Genomic DNA, 17165 nt, shown 5'->3' with positions numbered 1-17165 from the left:
ATAAGTGGGTTGAACACCATAATTATAGTATTAGAGTATTCTGTGTTTGTCTGTGTACTTAATTTTATCAGTGGGTTTCATACCTTCGAATGTTTTTTCATTTGTTTGCTTAAGTTATTTTTTTCATGTTAGTGTTTTTTTCTTTCAGATCAAAGAATTCCCTTTAGTGCTTCTTGTAAAATGAGTCTAGTGTTGGTGAATTCTCTCAGCTTTTGTTTCTCTAGGGAAGACTTTATCTCTCCTTTATATTTGAAAGATAACTTTTCTGGATACAATATTCTTGCATGGCAGTGTTTTTCTTTCAGCACTTTGAAAATGTTGTTCAACTCCCTGCTGGTCTGTATGATTTCTATTGAGAAGTCTGTTACTAGATGAACTGGAGGTCCTTTATATGCTATTTGCCTCTTTTCTATTTCTGTTTTTTTGTATTTTTCTCTCTGTCCTTGACTTTTGGGTGTTTGATTATTATAGTCCTTGGGGTAGTCTTATTTGGGTCAAATCTGTTTGGTGTTCTCTGACCTTCCTGTACCTGGATGCTTATCTCTTTGTCAAGTTTTGGAAAGTTTTCAATTGCTATTGTTTTTTTAATAAATCTTCTATCCCTTGCTCTTGCTCAACTTCCTCTCAAACACCAGTAATTCGATTTTCTCTTTTGAGATAACTTTCTGTATCTTGTAGGCAACCTTTGTTGATTTTTATATTTTTTCTTCTTTTTTCTCCTCTGTGTATTTTAAAATAGACTGTCTTCAAGCTCACTGGTTCTTTTCTCTCCTTGATCCATTTTGCTGTTGAGAGACTCTAATGAATTTTTCAGTTCAGCAAATGTATTTCTAAGTTCCAAGATTTCTGTTTAATTTATTTTATTATTTCAACTTCCTTGTTAAATTTCTTCAATGGATTTCTGAATTGTTTTTCTGTGTTATCTTGGAGATCACTGAGTTTTCTTAAAACTACTATTTTGAATTCTTGGTCAGAGAGCTCACATATCACCATCTCCTTAGTGTTATTTTCAGGTTCCTTGTTTTGATCCATTTGGGAAGATTGTGGTTCTCTGTTTGCTCTTGTTTCTTGTGGGTCTACATATGTGTCTTTGCATTAAAGGGTTATTTATTCCAGTCTTCTCTGTCTGGCTTGTTTTGTTTTATATTGGATATATTTGCTTAGAGGTGTTTTTTTGTTGTTTGTTTGTTTTGATACAGGGTTTTGCTCTGTCACCCAGACTGGAGTGCAGTGGTACAAACATGGCTCACTGCAGTCTCAACTTCCTGGGCTCAAGTGATCCTCCTGCCTCTACCTCCCAAGTAGCTGGGACTACAGGCAAGCACCACTATACCCAGCTATTTTTTTTTTTTTAATAGAAATGATGTCTCACCATGTTGCCCAAGCTGGTTCTGCTAGGTCACAGCCTCCTTTTCAGCTCTAGGAGGTACCTAAACCTCAGAATTGCCTCAGTTCTAGTAGAGGATTGGAGCACTGCTCTTCCCAAATGGAGGAGATCCCAAAGGGAATATCCTGGCAGTGTGGGAAGGCTAGCTAGGGGTTTGTGCCTACGGGACCTGTGGGACAAACCTCCTACAGTGTGATGTTGCTGAACAGTCACTCTGATTTGATGTCTCCTTTGGCTGATTTATAGAGCAGAGTTTCCAGAACTGGGGATGGTAGTCCCACCTACCCGCTTTGCCTGTCCTCAGGAACAAATTTCCCTTCAGGCACTCTGAATTCTTCCCATGAAGATACTTCCCCTGCCAGAAAACCCAAGATGGTGGAGAAGCTGCTTTTAAACCTCAATCTCACTTTTTCTGTTGTAAAAATAGCAAGTTGGGGGAAAACTTTCCCCCACGCTTGTTGCTGGGCATAATGTGGGGAGGGGTATCTCAAATGTGGAATTCTAATTCTCTTACCATCTGCTCAGAGTTTTTTCACTTCTCTGCATCTCTGGGAACTGTCTCATATTATATTTGAGTTCCAGGATATTTCTGGCAAAAATCTCAGCATTGTATAGATTTGTTTTTGTTTTTCTGGGGTGTGGTGCGTGGGGAGTGAAGCCAGCATCCTTCCATGCTGCCATTTTGGTACTCTATATTACTATTTTTTATTTGTCCCTTCTGTTCTGTATTTCTTTTTCTTTCGTTTTAGTTTTCTTTTAGATTAAAATGAGGGGGTTAGGTCAATAATTTCTATATTTTTTCTCTGGTCATGTGTTTTCTTATTTTAGTGACTACCATATAGATTTCCAAATGCATCCCTGACGTATTAAAGTTTGATATAAACCAGTATTCCTACTGCATATATATTATTGTTTTATGAGTCAATATTTATTTAGATTAACTCACATATTTACCTGTTTCTTTCTTTTTCATCGATTTTTCTTCTGCCAAGCTGCCATCTAGAAATTTTTTTATGTCTAAAGAACGCCCTTTGATATTTCCTTTAGTGTTCATCTGAAAAATGTCTTTATTTTGCTTTTATTTCTGAAGAATATAGTTTGTGGATGTAAAATTCTTCTTGGAGTTGTTTTCTATTAACACTTTGAAAATGTTATCCCATTGTCTGTTGGCTTCCTTGGTTCAATTTGAGGAGTCACCTGTCAGTTTTCATTGACATTGCTTAGTAGAAGAAAACAGTTCTTTTTTTTCCTTGTTTTTTTTTACTCTCACATTTTATCTTTGTCTTTGCTTTTGTGTAACTTTACTATAATATGCCTCAGGTTTTATGCTGCTTGTAGTTTCGGAACTTCTGGACTAGATATCTTTTGTCAGTTTTAGGGAATTTTCAGTTATTATCTCCTTAAGTATTTTTCCTGCTCCATTCTATCTATTCTGATAATTTTATTATACATATTTTTGACATTTTAAGTATATTTCATATACTTTTTTCTATATATTTCATTTTTCCCTCTCTGTGTGTTTCAGTCTAGATATGTCCTTTGCATCTAACTCCTAGTTCAACGATTTTCTCTTTAGTTGTGTATAATCTGTCATTCAACTCATCTGCTAGTTATTACTTTTCTTACTTATAATCATTAAACTTTTTATTTCTAGAATTTCCATTTTTTTATGTTGTCTATTTTGATATTTTCCTTTTTGTCTTATAATTTCTTGAACTATATTAACAGTAGTCACTTTAAAGTTCATATTTGAACTTTCTGTGCTTATTTCAAGTGCCATTTTCCCCCCTCCTTGGTTTTTGGTGAAGTCTTTTAAAATATCTTGTTATTTCTGCTTGGTTTATGAACATCACTGGTGAAAATTTGTAGAGCCAATTTGAACCTCTGGATGAAGTTATTTTCCTCCAGAGAATATTTTTACATCTGACATACACTAAACTAGTAGCATCCAGATAACCTTAATTTATTCAGGGATTAAGTTGTTTCAAAGCTAGTTCTCATTCCCTTGATGATGAACTATTTCTTGTTTTCTTTAGTCTTTGGAGTTCCAACTGAAAGCTTGAGGTGTTTATCAGGGCCTCTTCTCCTTTTGCCCCCTTCTGCCCTGAGAATCTGCCAAAAGCTCTGCTAAATTCCCCAGTAGCAATTTGTTTACATAATTGTCAAATGTCTTAAGAATAAAAGCAATGTCCAATGTTTTGCCCATTTTCTAAATACCTATGGCTTTGTCTTGTGTCCCATTGTGACTTTAACACTGCAAATGCCTTTAGGGTGGCTATTGTTATAAACTGACATTCCTGGTTTTTAGTATCCTCATTGTTTCTAACCTATATTTATTGATTTTGTCTTAATTTTTTATAAACTTACTTTCATTTTGAAAGTGTATTATTTTTATGCAGTATTTCTAGGTGTTTTGTATTGGGAGGGTTTTTGTTTTGTTTTGTTTTATTTATTATTTATTTTATATCTGGTCTTCCATAGTCTAGATTTTCTTTTTTCACTTAGTTGCATTTATTTAGATCCAACATATATTTCTATTGCTTTTAATACTTTTTGTATGCTTTCTGAAAGTATTGCCAAACTACACACAAATTTCCTGTGTTGGTACATTCTATTTAAAAACTGTTTTAAAACAATGACTATATAACTAGGTCATGTTCTAATTTCTGTAAGTCAGATGAGTAATACACCATCTCTGCCCTTGATGAGTTCATAGTCTATGTTTTCTTCTGCAATATTAACCTCAAAGGACTCTTATAATACTGAGATCCATGAAATCTATCGTTCTTCAATAATAATGTTTTGTTTTTATTATTTAAAATTATTTTTATAGACAGAGTCTTACTCTGTTGACCAGGCTGGAGTGCAATGGTGTCATCATAGCTCACTGTAGCCTCAAACTCCTGAGCTCAACTGATCTTCTTGCCTCAGCCTTCCAGGTAGCTAGGACCACAGGTGCATACCACCACACCCAGTTAATTTTTAAATTTTTTTTGTAGAGATGGGGTCTCACTGTGTTGTCCAGACTGATTTTAATCTCCCAGCCTCAAGTGATCCTCCCACTTTGGCTTCCCAAAGTGCTGGGATTACAGGCATGAGCGACTGTGCCCAGGCAATAATGACGTTTTGATATATTTGGGAGAATAATGGTTTCTAAATGGCAATAGGGAAACAGACACCCATTCTGAACTTGCATGGTGTGCTAGAATATCATTTGAGAAGCTTACAGGGGAAGCAGTGTCCGTGGGAAAGAAAATGGTTTTTATTAAAACAAGAAGATGGAGGGAACTCTTAAAGAAGAAGTCAAGCATCTGTGAAAGTTTGCTTATTACAGAGCAGGGATTCCAGGGGACAAGTGGAAAGATTTAGGATAGGACAATAGAAGTGTCAAGGAATGTCATGTGGAGTATGGTCTGGTAAAAGCAGCTGATTGGAGGAGGCCTGACATTTGGCATTAACTAATGTAATGAAGAGAGAGGCAATCTCTGTAAGGAAGGTGGGCACTAGACCTAAAGGCCAACATACTTAGATAACATAACCTGGACTGATGTTCATGTCAGGGGTATCAGTCATCCCTAAGTCTGTTCTTAACACTAGATGAACTTAACCTGAGATGGCAGCAGTTGTGGAGACAGTGATTTTTTCACATGGACTTAATGTGTGAAAAATGTCCTTGCTACTTTTTCCCTTTTCATTGCTTATAATATAGTGTTCTCCAACTTAGTGATTTTTTTTTTTAGGTTTTAAAATGGAAATTATCAAGGAACCAAAGACAGTTTCACGCTCAAATAGGAAAATGTCCTTGCTCAAAAGAACCCTTGTAAGGAAGCCATCAATGAGACCCAGGTAAGATATAGAATCTGGCTACAGCAACATCTTCAGGTACATGCTTTTGAAAAATCTCAACATATCTAATGGTAAACTTATCTTTCTATGTGTAGGTTTTCAGACCCTTTTCCATATACAATACATACCGGTACAGACATTCTTAGTATTTTAAATCATTTATTTTCTAAAATTAGCACTATGCAATATATGTATATATTATACAATAACATTTCAAACAAACTATCATAGACATCTCATGTCAGTATGTGCAGATCTACCTCCTTCCATGAGTGCAGTATAACTTATATAGACATTTACATTGTCTTTAATTTTTTAATTGCTATAAATGGCATCACAATAAACATCTTTGTACATGTTTCTTTGCGTATTTGTGTCTTCTGGATTATGTACTGCTGTAGTAGCCTCCTAACTGGTTCCTTACTTCTTGTCTCTCTCCACTTATAATCAATCCGAGAATCAAACTCTGGTAAGGTCCCACAGCTAGGCAAATACCCTGTGCCCTTTTCTTTCGGGAGTGCCCACCCACCTTTCTTTCCATGTACCTTAGCATAAGTGCCACCTATACATAAAAATTTCTCCAAATATTATGTTTGCTATAACTTCCTTCTCTTCTGGAACCCTAAATATCTAATGTACAATATCAAGCATTTATATGTACTACTTTTTACTGATCTTTACTTTTTAGGTATGTTTTCCAACTTCTTGACTTGAGTATAATTTTCTTGTAGGCCATGGCATTCACTTACTCATGTATTCATTTTTATTCAGTTACTATCTATTATCTATCTATAATGGCTAGCTATATAAAAGGTCCTCTTCTAGATGTTGAGGATATAGTAGAACATACACATTTGCTAGTCAAAATCTCCTACAGGATATTTTGCGTAGAAAAAACTCCCACAAAACATTTTCTTTTTCTTAATTAATTTTTTTTTCTTGAGACAGAGTCTCATGTTTTATGTCCCAGCTGGAGTGCAGTGGCTCAATCACAGCTCACTGCAACCTCGAACTCCCTAGGCTCAAGTGTCCACCTGCTTCAGCCTCCTGAGTAGCTGGGACTACAGGCACGTGCCACCATGCCTGGCTTTTTTTTTTTTTTTGTAAAGACTGAGTCTTGCCCTGTTGCCCAGGTTGGTCTCAAACTCCTGGGCTCAAGTGATTCTCCCACCTCAGCCTTCCAAAGTGCTGAGATTACAGGCATTTGTACCCGGCCAAGAATATTTTTGTTTATTGATGACATTCATTGAGGGTGATAAGTCTTTTGTCTCTTCTAACCACTCTAGATAGATCTTCCTCCCTTTCAGCAACTGAAATTATTCTCTGAGGTTCAATCATTTGTTGCCTTTGCTTTTCCAATTTGTCCTAGTCACTGGTCTCCATTATGCCTATAGAAATACTTATTTTCCAATTTACTTAAGCATGAATACCACAGAAGTCTTAAATCACATATCTGTAAGATCATTAAGTCCTAGAAGACATATCAGGGTCATATCATCTAGTTTCATGACTTAAGTTAAGACCAAGCAGAATAGCTCAGGGATACCACAGCTGCAATTCTCTTAAACCTTTTCCCTATCCCTTATTCAATAAGTAAATGGCTATTGATTATATACTGTATTCTAGACATTCTGTGAGTGCTAATGCTACAAAAACTAAGACATAGTCCTTGCCCTTAATCTAATTATGTAACTAAATAAAATGCAAGGCTGACCTTAAAATGTTATGATAAAATATTAGCTAATTACTATGGGAGTGAAAGGAGAGAGAAATTTTGAGTGAGGATCAGGAAAAGTTAGAATATCAGAAGATGCTCAGAATAGCATGTGCAAATTCAATTACAAAGAAATTACAGTATGTTGTAGGTAGGGATAAACCCTACTCAAAGGTGAAGATACAACACAAAGCTACAAACGCATGAATATAAACGTAATATTCAAAGACTTAAAAATAGTCCAGTGATGTTGACGTATAGAGTGCATGCGGTGAAGGGACATAAAACATAAAAAGCCAGATTGAGACCAAATAATTAGAAAAAGGTATTGGGTAGATTATTAAGGAATTCGCATTGATTAAATGGCAATGAGGGGATTCTTTGGGGTTTGTTGGAGCACTAGGTGGCAGAAATATCTACTATATGGATTTTTAAAATATTAGTCTGACAGAAATGAGAGTATAAGGAGTCAGACATCCAGAGGTTGAAGGCAGAGATAATATAATTGGAAGGTCTTTGCAGTTGTTCAGGCAAATGATAAAGATCTGAGGTAAACAGTGGAAGTGGAAGGGAAAATACAGATGTACAAAGCAATGAAGGGAGAAAATCAGACTTCTGGAATGGTAGAGCAAGAACCTTCTAAGTAGTCTCTCCATAAAAGTAAAACTGGGAAAAGCTGTCAAAAAGAATTTCAGAGCTCTGTAAATTAACTGAAGGCATTTAACAAATAAAAAATTGCTTATCCAAGAAAACTACCAAACCTCAGTAAGAATAGTGTAATCTGTGGCATTTTAATTTGTAATCAGTCACATCACCAACAAGCTTAACAGCCATGAGTACCAGCCATCTTACTGCCAGCAGAGGGCACTGATATGGTTTGAAGCTCCACAAAAAAGCCAATGACCAGGAGCACTGTCAAAACCAATAGTAAGCCTTGTGGCCAAAAAATTGGGAGGCCACTATCACAGCCACTTAAGGCAGTGATACTAGTTGGGCAAGCAATAAAACATTTAAAAGTAAAAAAGGGAAATCTGGGAGCAAGATATTCCCAAGGGATTGTGCAAATGCTGTGCAGATGCCCAAGAGAGACCAAAGAGGAACCCAGTTATCTATTTATCATTGGGTGATCATGAGGCCCTGAAAACTAGTATAAAAAAGAAAAATAAGAATTAAAAAGAGAAAAAAGTGAGAAGACATTTTAGTAGCCACACACTCTAGGGGAGATATACTCTACAGAACTAGCCCAATAAGTCATTTAACAAAAAACAAAATATAAAAAGCAAACAAAACCATCAACAGCAGCAACCTCTGGTGGATGAGGGATGGGGTGTAAATTCAGACTCCAGGATTGTGATAATATATTATCCCAAACTCAACTTTAAACAAAAAATTATAAGACACACACACAAACAAAAATCCCAGAAAAGTATGATCCATCCACAGGGAGAATAAAGGCAGTCAACAGAAACTCTCTCTAGGGTGATTCAGATGTTAGACTAAACACTTCCAAGCAATAGGTTCAACAAACTAAAGAAAATCATGTCTAAAGAATTAAAGGAAAGCATGATGATACTGATTAACCAAATATAGAATATCAATAATGAGATAGAAATTATAAAATATAATGAAAAAATCTGGAGTTGAAAAGTACATAACTGAAATGAAAAATTTACCAGAGGCAATCAATAACAGATTTAAGTTAACAAAAGAATCACAGAGATCCATGCATAGACACATCACAATCAAACTGTTGAAATGTAAAGACAGAAAAACGTTGAGTGCTGCAGGAGAAAAAGAACATATATTCAAGGGAACTACAGCAAGATTAAAGTTTATTTCACATCAGAAACAATGATACCAAAGGTAGTGAGATTACATATTTAAACTAAACTCAAAAAAAAAAATAATAACTATTAGTGTGTAGATACATAAAATAAAGAGAAAAACACAGAAAATCCAGGAAAATAAGTTAGTTTTTTGTAGAGATTAATAAAATTGTTAAACTGTAAGATATATTGACCAGGGGAAAAAAGATGACACAGATAATCAAAATTGGATTTAAAGAGGGCATATAATCACTGCCCTGCAGAAATTAATAAGATTGTAAGGAAATGCAAGAAACAAACTAGGCAACTTAGATGCAATACATAAATTTCTAGAAATACCCAAATTATTGAAGTCAGCTAGCTACGTTTCAAGGAAAAGTAGAAAATGTGAATAAATCTATAATAAGAAAAAAATTGAGTTGGTAACTTAAAATTTTCTCACATAGAAACACTCAGGCACAGACAGCTTCACTGGAGAATTCTATGAAATATTTAAAGGATAAATAATGTCAATATTCCATGAACTCTTTGAGGAACCAGAGAAAGAAGGAACACTTGCCAACTTATTCTATGAGGCCAGTATTTTCCTGATCCCAAAGCCAGACCGAAGACATCATAAGAAAAGAAAACCACAGACCAATACTCCCTCTAGTTTCTAGATATGAAAACCTTCAATACAATATTAGCAAATCAAATCCAGAAATATATAAAAAAAGATCAGCGGCCAGGCATGGTGGCTCATGCCTATAATTTCAGCACTATGGGAAGCCGAGGTAGGCAGATTGCTTGAGCTCAGGAGTTTAACACAAGCCTGGGCAACATGGTGAAACTCCATCTCTACAAAAAAAAAAAATACAAACATTATTAGCAGGGCGTGGTGGTGCATGCCTGTAGTTACAGCTACTTGGGGGCTAAGCGGGGAGATCACTTGAGCCTAGGAGGTCAAGGCTGCAGTGAGCTGTGTTCATGTCACTGCACTTCAGCCTGGGTTACCAAGTGGAATTTATCCTAGGAATACAAGGAATGCAAAAACCAGTTAATACACCATGTTAATAAAATAAGGGGGGAGAAATTCACATGATTATCTCAATTGATGTAGAAAAAAAGGCTTTTACAAAATCCAACACATATGTGTGATTTTTAAAACTCTCAATAAAATTAGAATAGATGGGAACTATCTCATTCTGATAAATGGCATCTATTAAAAATCTATGGCTAACATTATACTTAATGAAACAGGTGTATAAAGGAAGAAGAATTTGGTCAAGATGTGGGTGTGTGTAGAGAGGTTTGAATAACTATAACATAAAGATGAGGTCTGATGTGGGCAGTTGAAATGTAGAAGTGGAGCTCATGGGAACTGGAGATAAAGTTTTGCTATATCAATAAAATTTAAAATCACTTCCTCATATCAATAAAAATTGAAATCACAGAGGAGGCACAGATTACCTAGGAAAAACCATAAGGCAAAAGAATAGAGGGTTAAGGATGAAACATTAGGGGCACCTTTATTCAAGGAGCAGTGAAAGAAGAAATCAGCAAAGGAAATTTAGAAACATTAATCAAAAACTGCTAATCATGCTCCACCTCACAGAAATGACTGCTAATTAGGAGTTGTTTTGAACCCATAATATAAAAAGAGAATTCTCTTGAAAAAATTGTCCCCATTAAAATATCTTCCTTCATCTTCCATTGGGAAGGAAGATATTGGACCAAGCTTAGAAATAGTACACAAAATTTCAAGTTAATCACCAAAGAAATAGACAGATTTAGCCAATCCATCCACAATGCTCTTCACATATGGCTAAAGGCCCTATAGCCTGGTCAATGCACTTCCCCATTTCCTAATTGAAACAGAATCCAGAATCATCATTCCTTTCTCTCTACCAAAGATGCTTTCCTGTTTTCCAGAAACTTGACAGAAGTCCTCTTAAATACACAGCACTTGGAGTTCTTCAGGGAGTTCCTCAAGGAACGGAAGGCTGAAAGCCCACTGCAATTTCTCATAGCTGTACAGAAGATCAGTATAGAGACCAATGAAAAGATTTGCAAGTCTCTCATAGAAAATGTAATCAAGACTTTCTTCCAAGGCCGACTCTCTCCTGGTATGCATCCTCTTCTGATCCTGTTTTCTCTCTCTCTTTAATGTCTTAGGAGAATAGCCTGGGAAATAGCCTATCTCATGTGAGCCCCCAGAGAGAGCAGTACAGAGCAGCAGCCACATGGGGCAATATTGAGACAGATTAAAAGGGAAGGCAAAAGCAGAGAACAGTAAGAATAAATCCAAAGTCTTAATACGAGTTATATGAGTCTGTTCTCACATTGTTATGAAGAAATGCCTGAGATTGGGTAATTTATAAAGAAAAGAGGATTGATTGACTTACAGTTCCACATGGCTGGGGAGGCCTCAGGAAACTTATCATCGTAGCGGAAGGCACCTCTTCATGGAGCAGCAAGAGAGAGAATGAGTGCCAAATGAAGGGGGAAGCCCCTCGTAAAATCATCAGATCTCATGAGAACTCACTCACTATCATGAGAACATCATGGGGGAAACCACCCCCATGATTCAATTATCTCCACCTGGTCCTGCCCGTGACACATGGGGATTATTACAATTCAAGGTGAGATTTGGGTGGGGACACAGAGCCAAACCATATCACTCCACACCGGCCCCTCCCAAATCTCATGTTCTCACATTTCAAAACACAATCATGCCCTTCCAACATTCCCCCAAAGTCTTAACTCATTCCAGCATTAAGTCCAAGTCCAAAGTCTCATCTGAGATAAGGCAAGTCCCTTCTGCCTATGAGCCTGTAAAATCAAAAGCAAGTTAGTTACTTCCTAGATACAATGGAGACACAGGCATTGGGTTAATACACCCATTCCAAATGGGAGAATTGGCCCGAAGAAAGAAGCTCAATTCCCATGCAAGTCCAGAATCCAGTAGGGCAGTCGTTAAACCTTAAAGTTCCAAAATGATTTCCTTTGACTTCATGTCTCGCATCTAGATCACACTGATACAATAAGTGAGCTCCCACAGCCTTGGGAAGCTCCACCCTTGTGGCTTTACAGGGTACAGCCCAACTCCCAGTACCAATTTACTGTATTAGTCCATCCTCACACTGCTATACCTGTGAAGAAATACCTGAGACTGGGTAATTTATGAATAAAAGAGGTTTAATTGACTCACAGTTCCACATGGCTGGGGAGGCCTCAGGAAACTTTCAGTCATGGTGGAAGGCACCTCTCTACAGGGTGGCAAGAGAGATAATGAGTGCCCAGTGAAGGGGGAAGCCCTTGTAAAACCATCAGATCTCATGAGAACTCACCCACTATCACAAGAACAGCATGGGGTAAACCACCCCCGTGATTCAGTTATCTCCACCTGGTCCTGCCCTTGACACGTGGGGATTATTACAATTCAAGGTGAGATTTAGGTGGGGACACAGAGCCAAACTATATCACTAGTGAAAGGAGCAAAGTCTAAGATACTTTCACATGTATCCTCTCATTTAATTTTATTTAATTCTAAAAATAGAATTTTATTTAATCCCTGTAATATAGGGATAGGCAGCTTCACTTTACTAATGAAGAAAAGGAAACACAGAGAGGTTAACTAGCTTGTACACTTGGTAGAGCTTGAATTCAAATTCAAGTCATTTGACCATTAAACCAACTAGCCTGAAGTTAGATACAAAAACCAAGAGTTAGCTGCCTGCAAAGGTGGAGTATCCACCACCCATGAATTGTGAAGAGAGTTGTACTGGGAAGGAGAACTGTATGCCTGAAAATCTTTGTTCCATAAGTTGTGTCTTATTTTGTTTCCTAAGGTGGGAGGGTAAATATGGTAAATAAAATCTTAGCCAAAAGCAGAAGTTGCAAGTAATGCAAAGCAATGAAGATAGAGCCTCCTGTTTTGTCACAGATGGTATTTTTGTGTGTTTGGTTTTTGCTTGTAGTAAACCAAGATAAGAAAATAAATTTTTATGAATATAGAAAATATAGAAAAATAGGTCAAATTAACAAATCTTTATTTGTAAGCAATATTTATTTGTTGAATCTCAAGATGTTGAGATCTGTACAATATTTTGAATGAGCTAGAAGAGGAAGAGTGTCCAGATCCTATCTTTGATTATTTTCCAGTCTCATTAATGAGCACAGCAGTTTCTGAACAACTGGAGAACTAAACTGCCCTTACAATACTTATCTGGAATCTTGGATTCCCCATCTGCCTAGCAATTTAACTATAATCCCTTACCCTTCTGCTCTCTCTCTAAATCCAAATTTTTCAAACCAGCTGCAGAAATAAGTCCTTTAAAAATTTCTTTCCCCTTAAGCACTTGTCCTCAAAATTTGAATGAAACTAAATGAGGAAAGTATTTGGTTTACAAATGCATTTGTACATAACATTTCAAGTATGCTTTGGAGATTTTCAAGCAAACTATGGTGGGATCAGAGTCTAGCCAGATTGAAAATGGGGGCTGTGAGACTCTAAGATAAAAAAAAAACACACCAGCTATCTCAGAAATGGTAGATGAGGATTACAGCTTCTTTTCTCTCTTGCGTTTTCTAGAAGAAATGCTGCAGTGTGATGCCCCTATTATCAAAGAAATCGCTTCCATGCGTCATGTCACCACAAGCACACTGTTAACGCTCCAGGGACATATTATGAAATCTATAGAAGAAAAGTGGTGAGTATACTCAATGAAGGAAAGGATTCTTCCCGGAGTTTCTCCATGGCTTCTAAAAGCCATATGCATCAAGGGTTTCATAATCCATTTTCATAGCTCATTGCCAGAGCCTCTCTACAAAATAAAAAGTCAAACTTATCTTGAACTTTCCTACCTATCTACCTGACACACACACACACACACACACACACACACACACATTTCTGTTTGTTTGCATTAACAAGAAACAATACAGTGTTGATCAGGAAGGTTAGGCTGACATTAACAAAGGTCTGATAGAGTAAAAAGAGAATTGTTTAGTATTTTACTATTCCCCAATTACCACTGAGACTTCCTCCAGAAGCTGAGGTAGGTTTGCCTGGACTGTTATCTTTTATGTGCCAGGTTTTTGCCCTGTTTGATATTCCTGATGTCCTTCTGGCAGGTTTAAAGATTATCAAGACCTGTTCCCACCTCGCCCTCAGGAGGTGGAAGTGCAAAGTGAAGTACAAATGTCGTCTAGGAAGCCCTCAAAGACAGTGTCAACTTACCTACAGGAATCCCAGGTTAGTGAAGAAGAAAGTGAAACAAGTCATTAGAGACAAGAAAACCATCATCTTGGGGGTAGGTTTTTAAATCCCCATTTTGCAAAGGAGGAATCTGAGACTCAGATAAATTACTATACTAGGAATTTAAGCAAGTCCCTCTCTTCTCTACCTGTGATTAGAATCAACTGAGTAATAGGTACAGGGGTTGGACACATGGAGTTCTTCTAGTTGAAAGTTAGTGTAGAGGACATGGATTGGCAATGAAGCAAAGTGGTTTTGCTGGTCCTCTGCACCCAAATTAAACTTACAAACCCAGTCACTGGTCTAACGGAACAACTTAGACCTCCACTTACCAGGGTGAGCCTCTTACTCTATAACAAAAGGTGGGCTTGTAACAAGTGTCTTGCAGACAAACAAACCAGAGAGAGAATGCAATGGGCTGAGAACACCATTTCCTTCTTTCAAACTATCTAGCTCATTCTTTCTCCTATGGGAGAACAGAAAAAAGGAAGAAAGAGGAGACAGGAATGTTACTCAGGAAAGTCTCTATATGGTTTGAGAACAACAATAACAAAAAAATACATGCCCCCTTAGAGATTCACTTGCTCACTGTGTTTTAGAGTTGGTCAGTATCAGAAAAATTTTAGCCCAGCTCAATCTGACTGCAAAGATCATTCTAAGATATCTCAGAAAATAATGCCTAAGTCCATTGATCCAATACTCAGGGACGAAAATGTGTTATTCTTCCTTTTCTCCTCTGTATTTCCTCCATATATGAATAAACTCCATGTCAGGGCACCATGAATAGTCATATAGAGTACTAAAAAGAATACTGTACCCAGAACCAGTGCACTTGGTTTAATTTCAGACCTTCCAGTTGTTCTTAGAAAATAAGATAAAAGGAAACCAGCATGTACTTAATGCTACTCTTTGCCAAGCATTGCATTGAAGTTTATGTATATAACCACTAAGTCTCACTGCAACCCTGAAGACTATTGTTTCTATCTTACACATGGAGACGTTGAGACATAGGTTAAGTAACTTGACCCAAATTACACAATTAGGTTCTGAGAAGCTAAGCTCCAGACTCAAACTTTTTGATCCCAAATTCAGTGCTTTCTGTACTTCACTGCTTTCTGTCTAAAGCCCTGCTTATGTTGTTTCCCTCTCTGTAGACTGAGACAACTGAACTGGTTAATCAACAAGAGTCTTTCTGGCTCTAAGTATCAATTTCTTGAAGGACAAATAAAATGTCCAGTGGTTCCTGGGTACCTATTAAAAAACAGATGAAGAAACTTATGAAATAAGTTTGTGTGTGTGTGTGAGTGTGTGTGTAGGTGTATGAGTAGGTGCAAATAATTATATTTTCTGAAGTGCTTAGAAATGGTTTTGCTCATTTCCTTCTTCCCTCAATGTTTCCAAATTTGCCCGAGCCTTTGGTTCTTCATTTCTGTCCTCTTTTCTTCCAGTTTTTAGCTCTCATGCTCCCTCTCCCAATCACGGCATCTCACATCTTCACTGTTGAAAGCCTATGGTAGAAGGAGCATGGGCAAATGGCTCCAGTCTGGAATCTTTCACCGACCAGCTACTTAATTTTGGGCAGATTATACAAGCTCTCTAACCTGAGTTTCCTCACCTTTAAATTGGAGCTAAAAATTATTCCTTTACGGAGGTGTGGTGAGGATTAAATGTAATGAATACCAAGTTTTGGCACACAGTAGACTCTCGGTGAACAGCAACCATACTAATGAACATGTTATACTCCTCTTTCTTTCCCCAGAAGAAAGGCTGGCTGAGAATGATCAGCTTTATCAGGAGTTTTTGCAAGTACCGCAGATTTATGTTGAATCCTAGTAAGCGCCAGGAATTTGAAGACTATCTTCACCAGGAAATGCAAAATAGCAAGGAAAGTAAGTCATTTCTGTATTTACCCCCACTCCCTGTTGATATTTTAGCCATCAGGGTCAGCCCACATAAGAAGCTTATTGCTTTGTGTCATGCCTGTGGCAGCCTGGAGTCTAGCAAAAAACCCCAGGTCCTGTGTGCAATGCAAAGCCAGGCCCAGGCCTTCCTAGAGAGGATGCAAGCCCAGAGGCCTCTGCTTAAGGAGCCAGCAAGGGTAGGGAATAATTAACCTATGGCACTGCAAAATCTCACATTTTACAAAATAATTTCCTTATGTTTTTGAATTTACTCTTTAAAAATTATTTTCAAAATTTTTCTGCTTATAAATTAATACATGCTGTTAATAAAGAGGTAATAAAAATTACAGAAATATACAATATTTAGTATAGAAGTGAAAGTCCCTCAAGAGATAACATTGTTAATGCTTGTAAACCTACCTCCTAATTATTTTTCTGTATATGTATCTTAATATTTACTTTTCCCACAAAATTGATGCCACATATTTGATTCGTAACTTGCTTTTTTTTTTGCTCAACAATGTATCTTGGACATCATTTTATGTCACTACACATATATCTGCCTTGTTTTGACTGCCATAAAATGTCCATTATATGGATTAATTCAACAGCTTCACTCATTCATTCATTCATTTAACACACTTTTTTTTCTTTTTTTATTATTATACTTTAAGTTTTAGGGTACATGTGCACAATGTGCAGGTTTGTTACATATGCATCCATGTGCCATGTTGGTGTGCTGCACCCATTAACTCGTCATTTAGCATTAGGTATATCTCCTAATGCCATCCCTCCCCCCTCCCCCCATCCCACAACAGTCCCTGGAGTGTGATGTTCCCCTTCCTGTGTCCATGTTAACACACTTTTTGAGAATCTACTATGTGGCAAGCAGTTTGCCAGGTGATGGAGATACAGTTGTGAACAGTAGTGAGCCTGCAGCAGAGGATCTGCCCTGTGGCACCTACAGATTTCAAACAGAAAATACAAGCCACAGATGTTGGAGCTGGAGTGCCTAGATTTGAATCTGTCACTTTCTAGTTGAAGGACCTTGGGAAAATTACTTTGTATCTCCGTTTTCTCATCTGTAGAATGGGAATGAGAATTGTTTCTATTTCACAGGGTTATTAGAACTATGCTTGGCAATAGTACATGCTATAAGAGGGTTAGCTAGTGTTACTGCTATTATTATACAATTTTGATGAGTGATCTCAAAGATAATTGCAGGGAGAACCTATTAGTCAAGGCAGGAGGG

General features: G+C 37.1%; 1 protein-coding gene across 1 annotated transcript in view; it reads left to right on the top strand.

Annotated features, from left to right (window-relative positions):
• The window catches only part of RGSL1 (regulator of G protein signaling like 1), a 112673-nt gene that overhangs the window by 62600 nt on the left and 32908 nt on the right, over positions 1–17165 (top strand). The window contains exons 11-15 of the mRNA XM_030818424.1: positions 5128–5233; positions 10685–10878; positions 13347–13464; positions 13889–14009; positions 15772–15901. Coding sequence (XP_030674284.1) covers positions 5128–5233; positions 10685–10878; positions 13347–13464; positions 13889–14009; positions 15772–15901 — 669 coding nt within the window. The remainder of the gene's footprint in view (positions 1–5127; positions 5234–10684; positions 10879–13346; positions 13465–13888; positions 14010–15771; positions 15902–17165) is intronic.

The sequence above is a fragment of the Nomascus leucogenys genome, chromosome 9 (genome assembly GCF_006542625.1).
Source record: "Nomascus leucogenys isolate Asia chromosome 9, Asia_NLE_v1, whole genome shotgun sequence".
NCBI classification, from domain to species: Eukaryota; Metazoa; Chordata; class Mammalia; order Primates; family Hylobatidae; genus Nomascus; species Nomascus leucogenys.
Note: the sequence above shows the minus strand (reverse complement) of the source record. Positions and strands in the feature narration are given on the sequence as shown.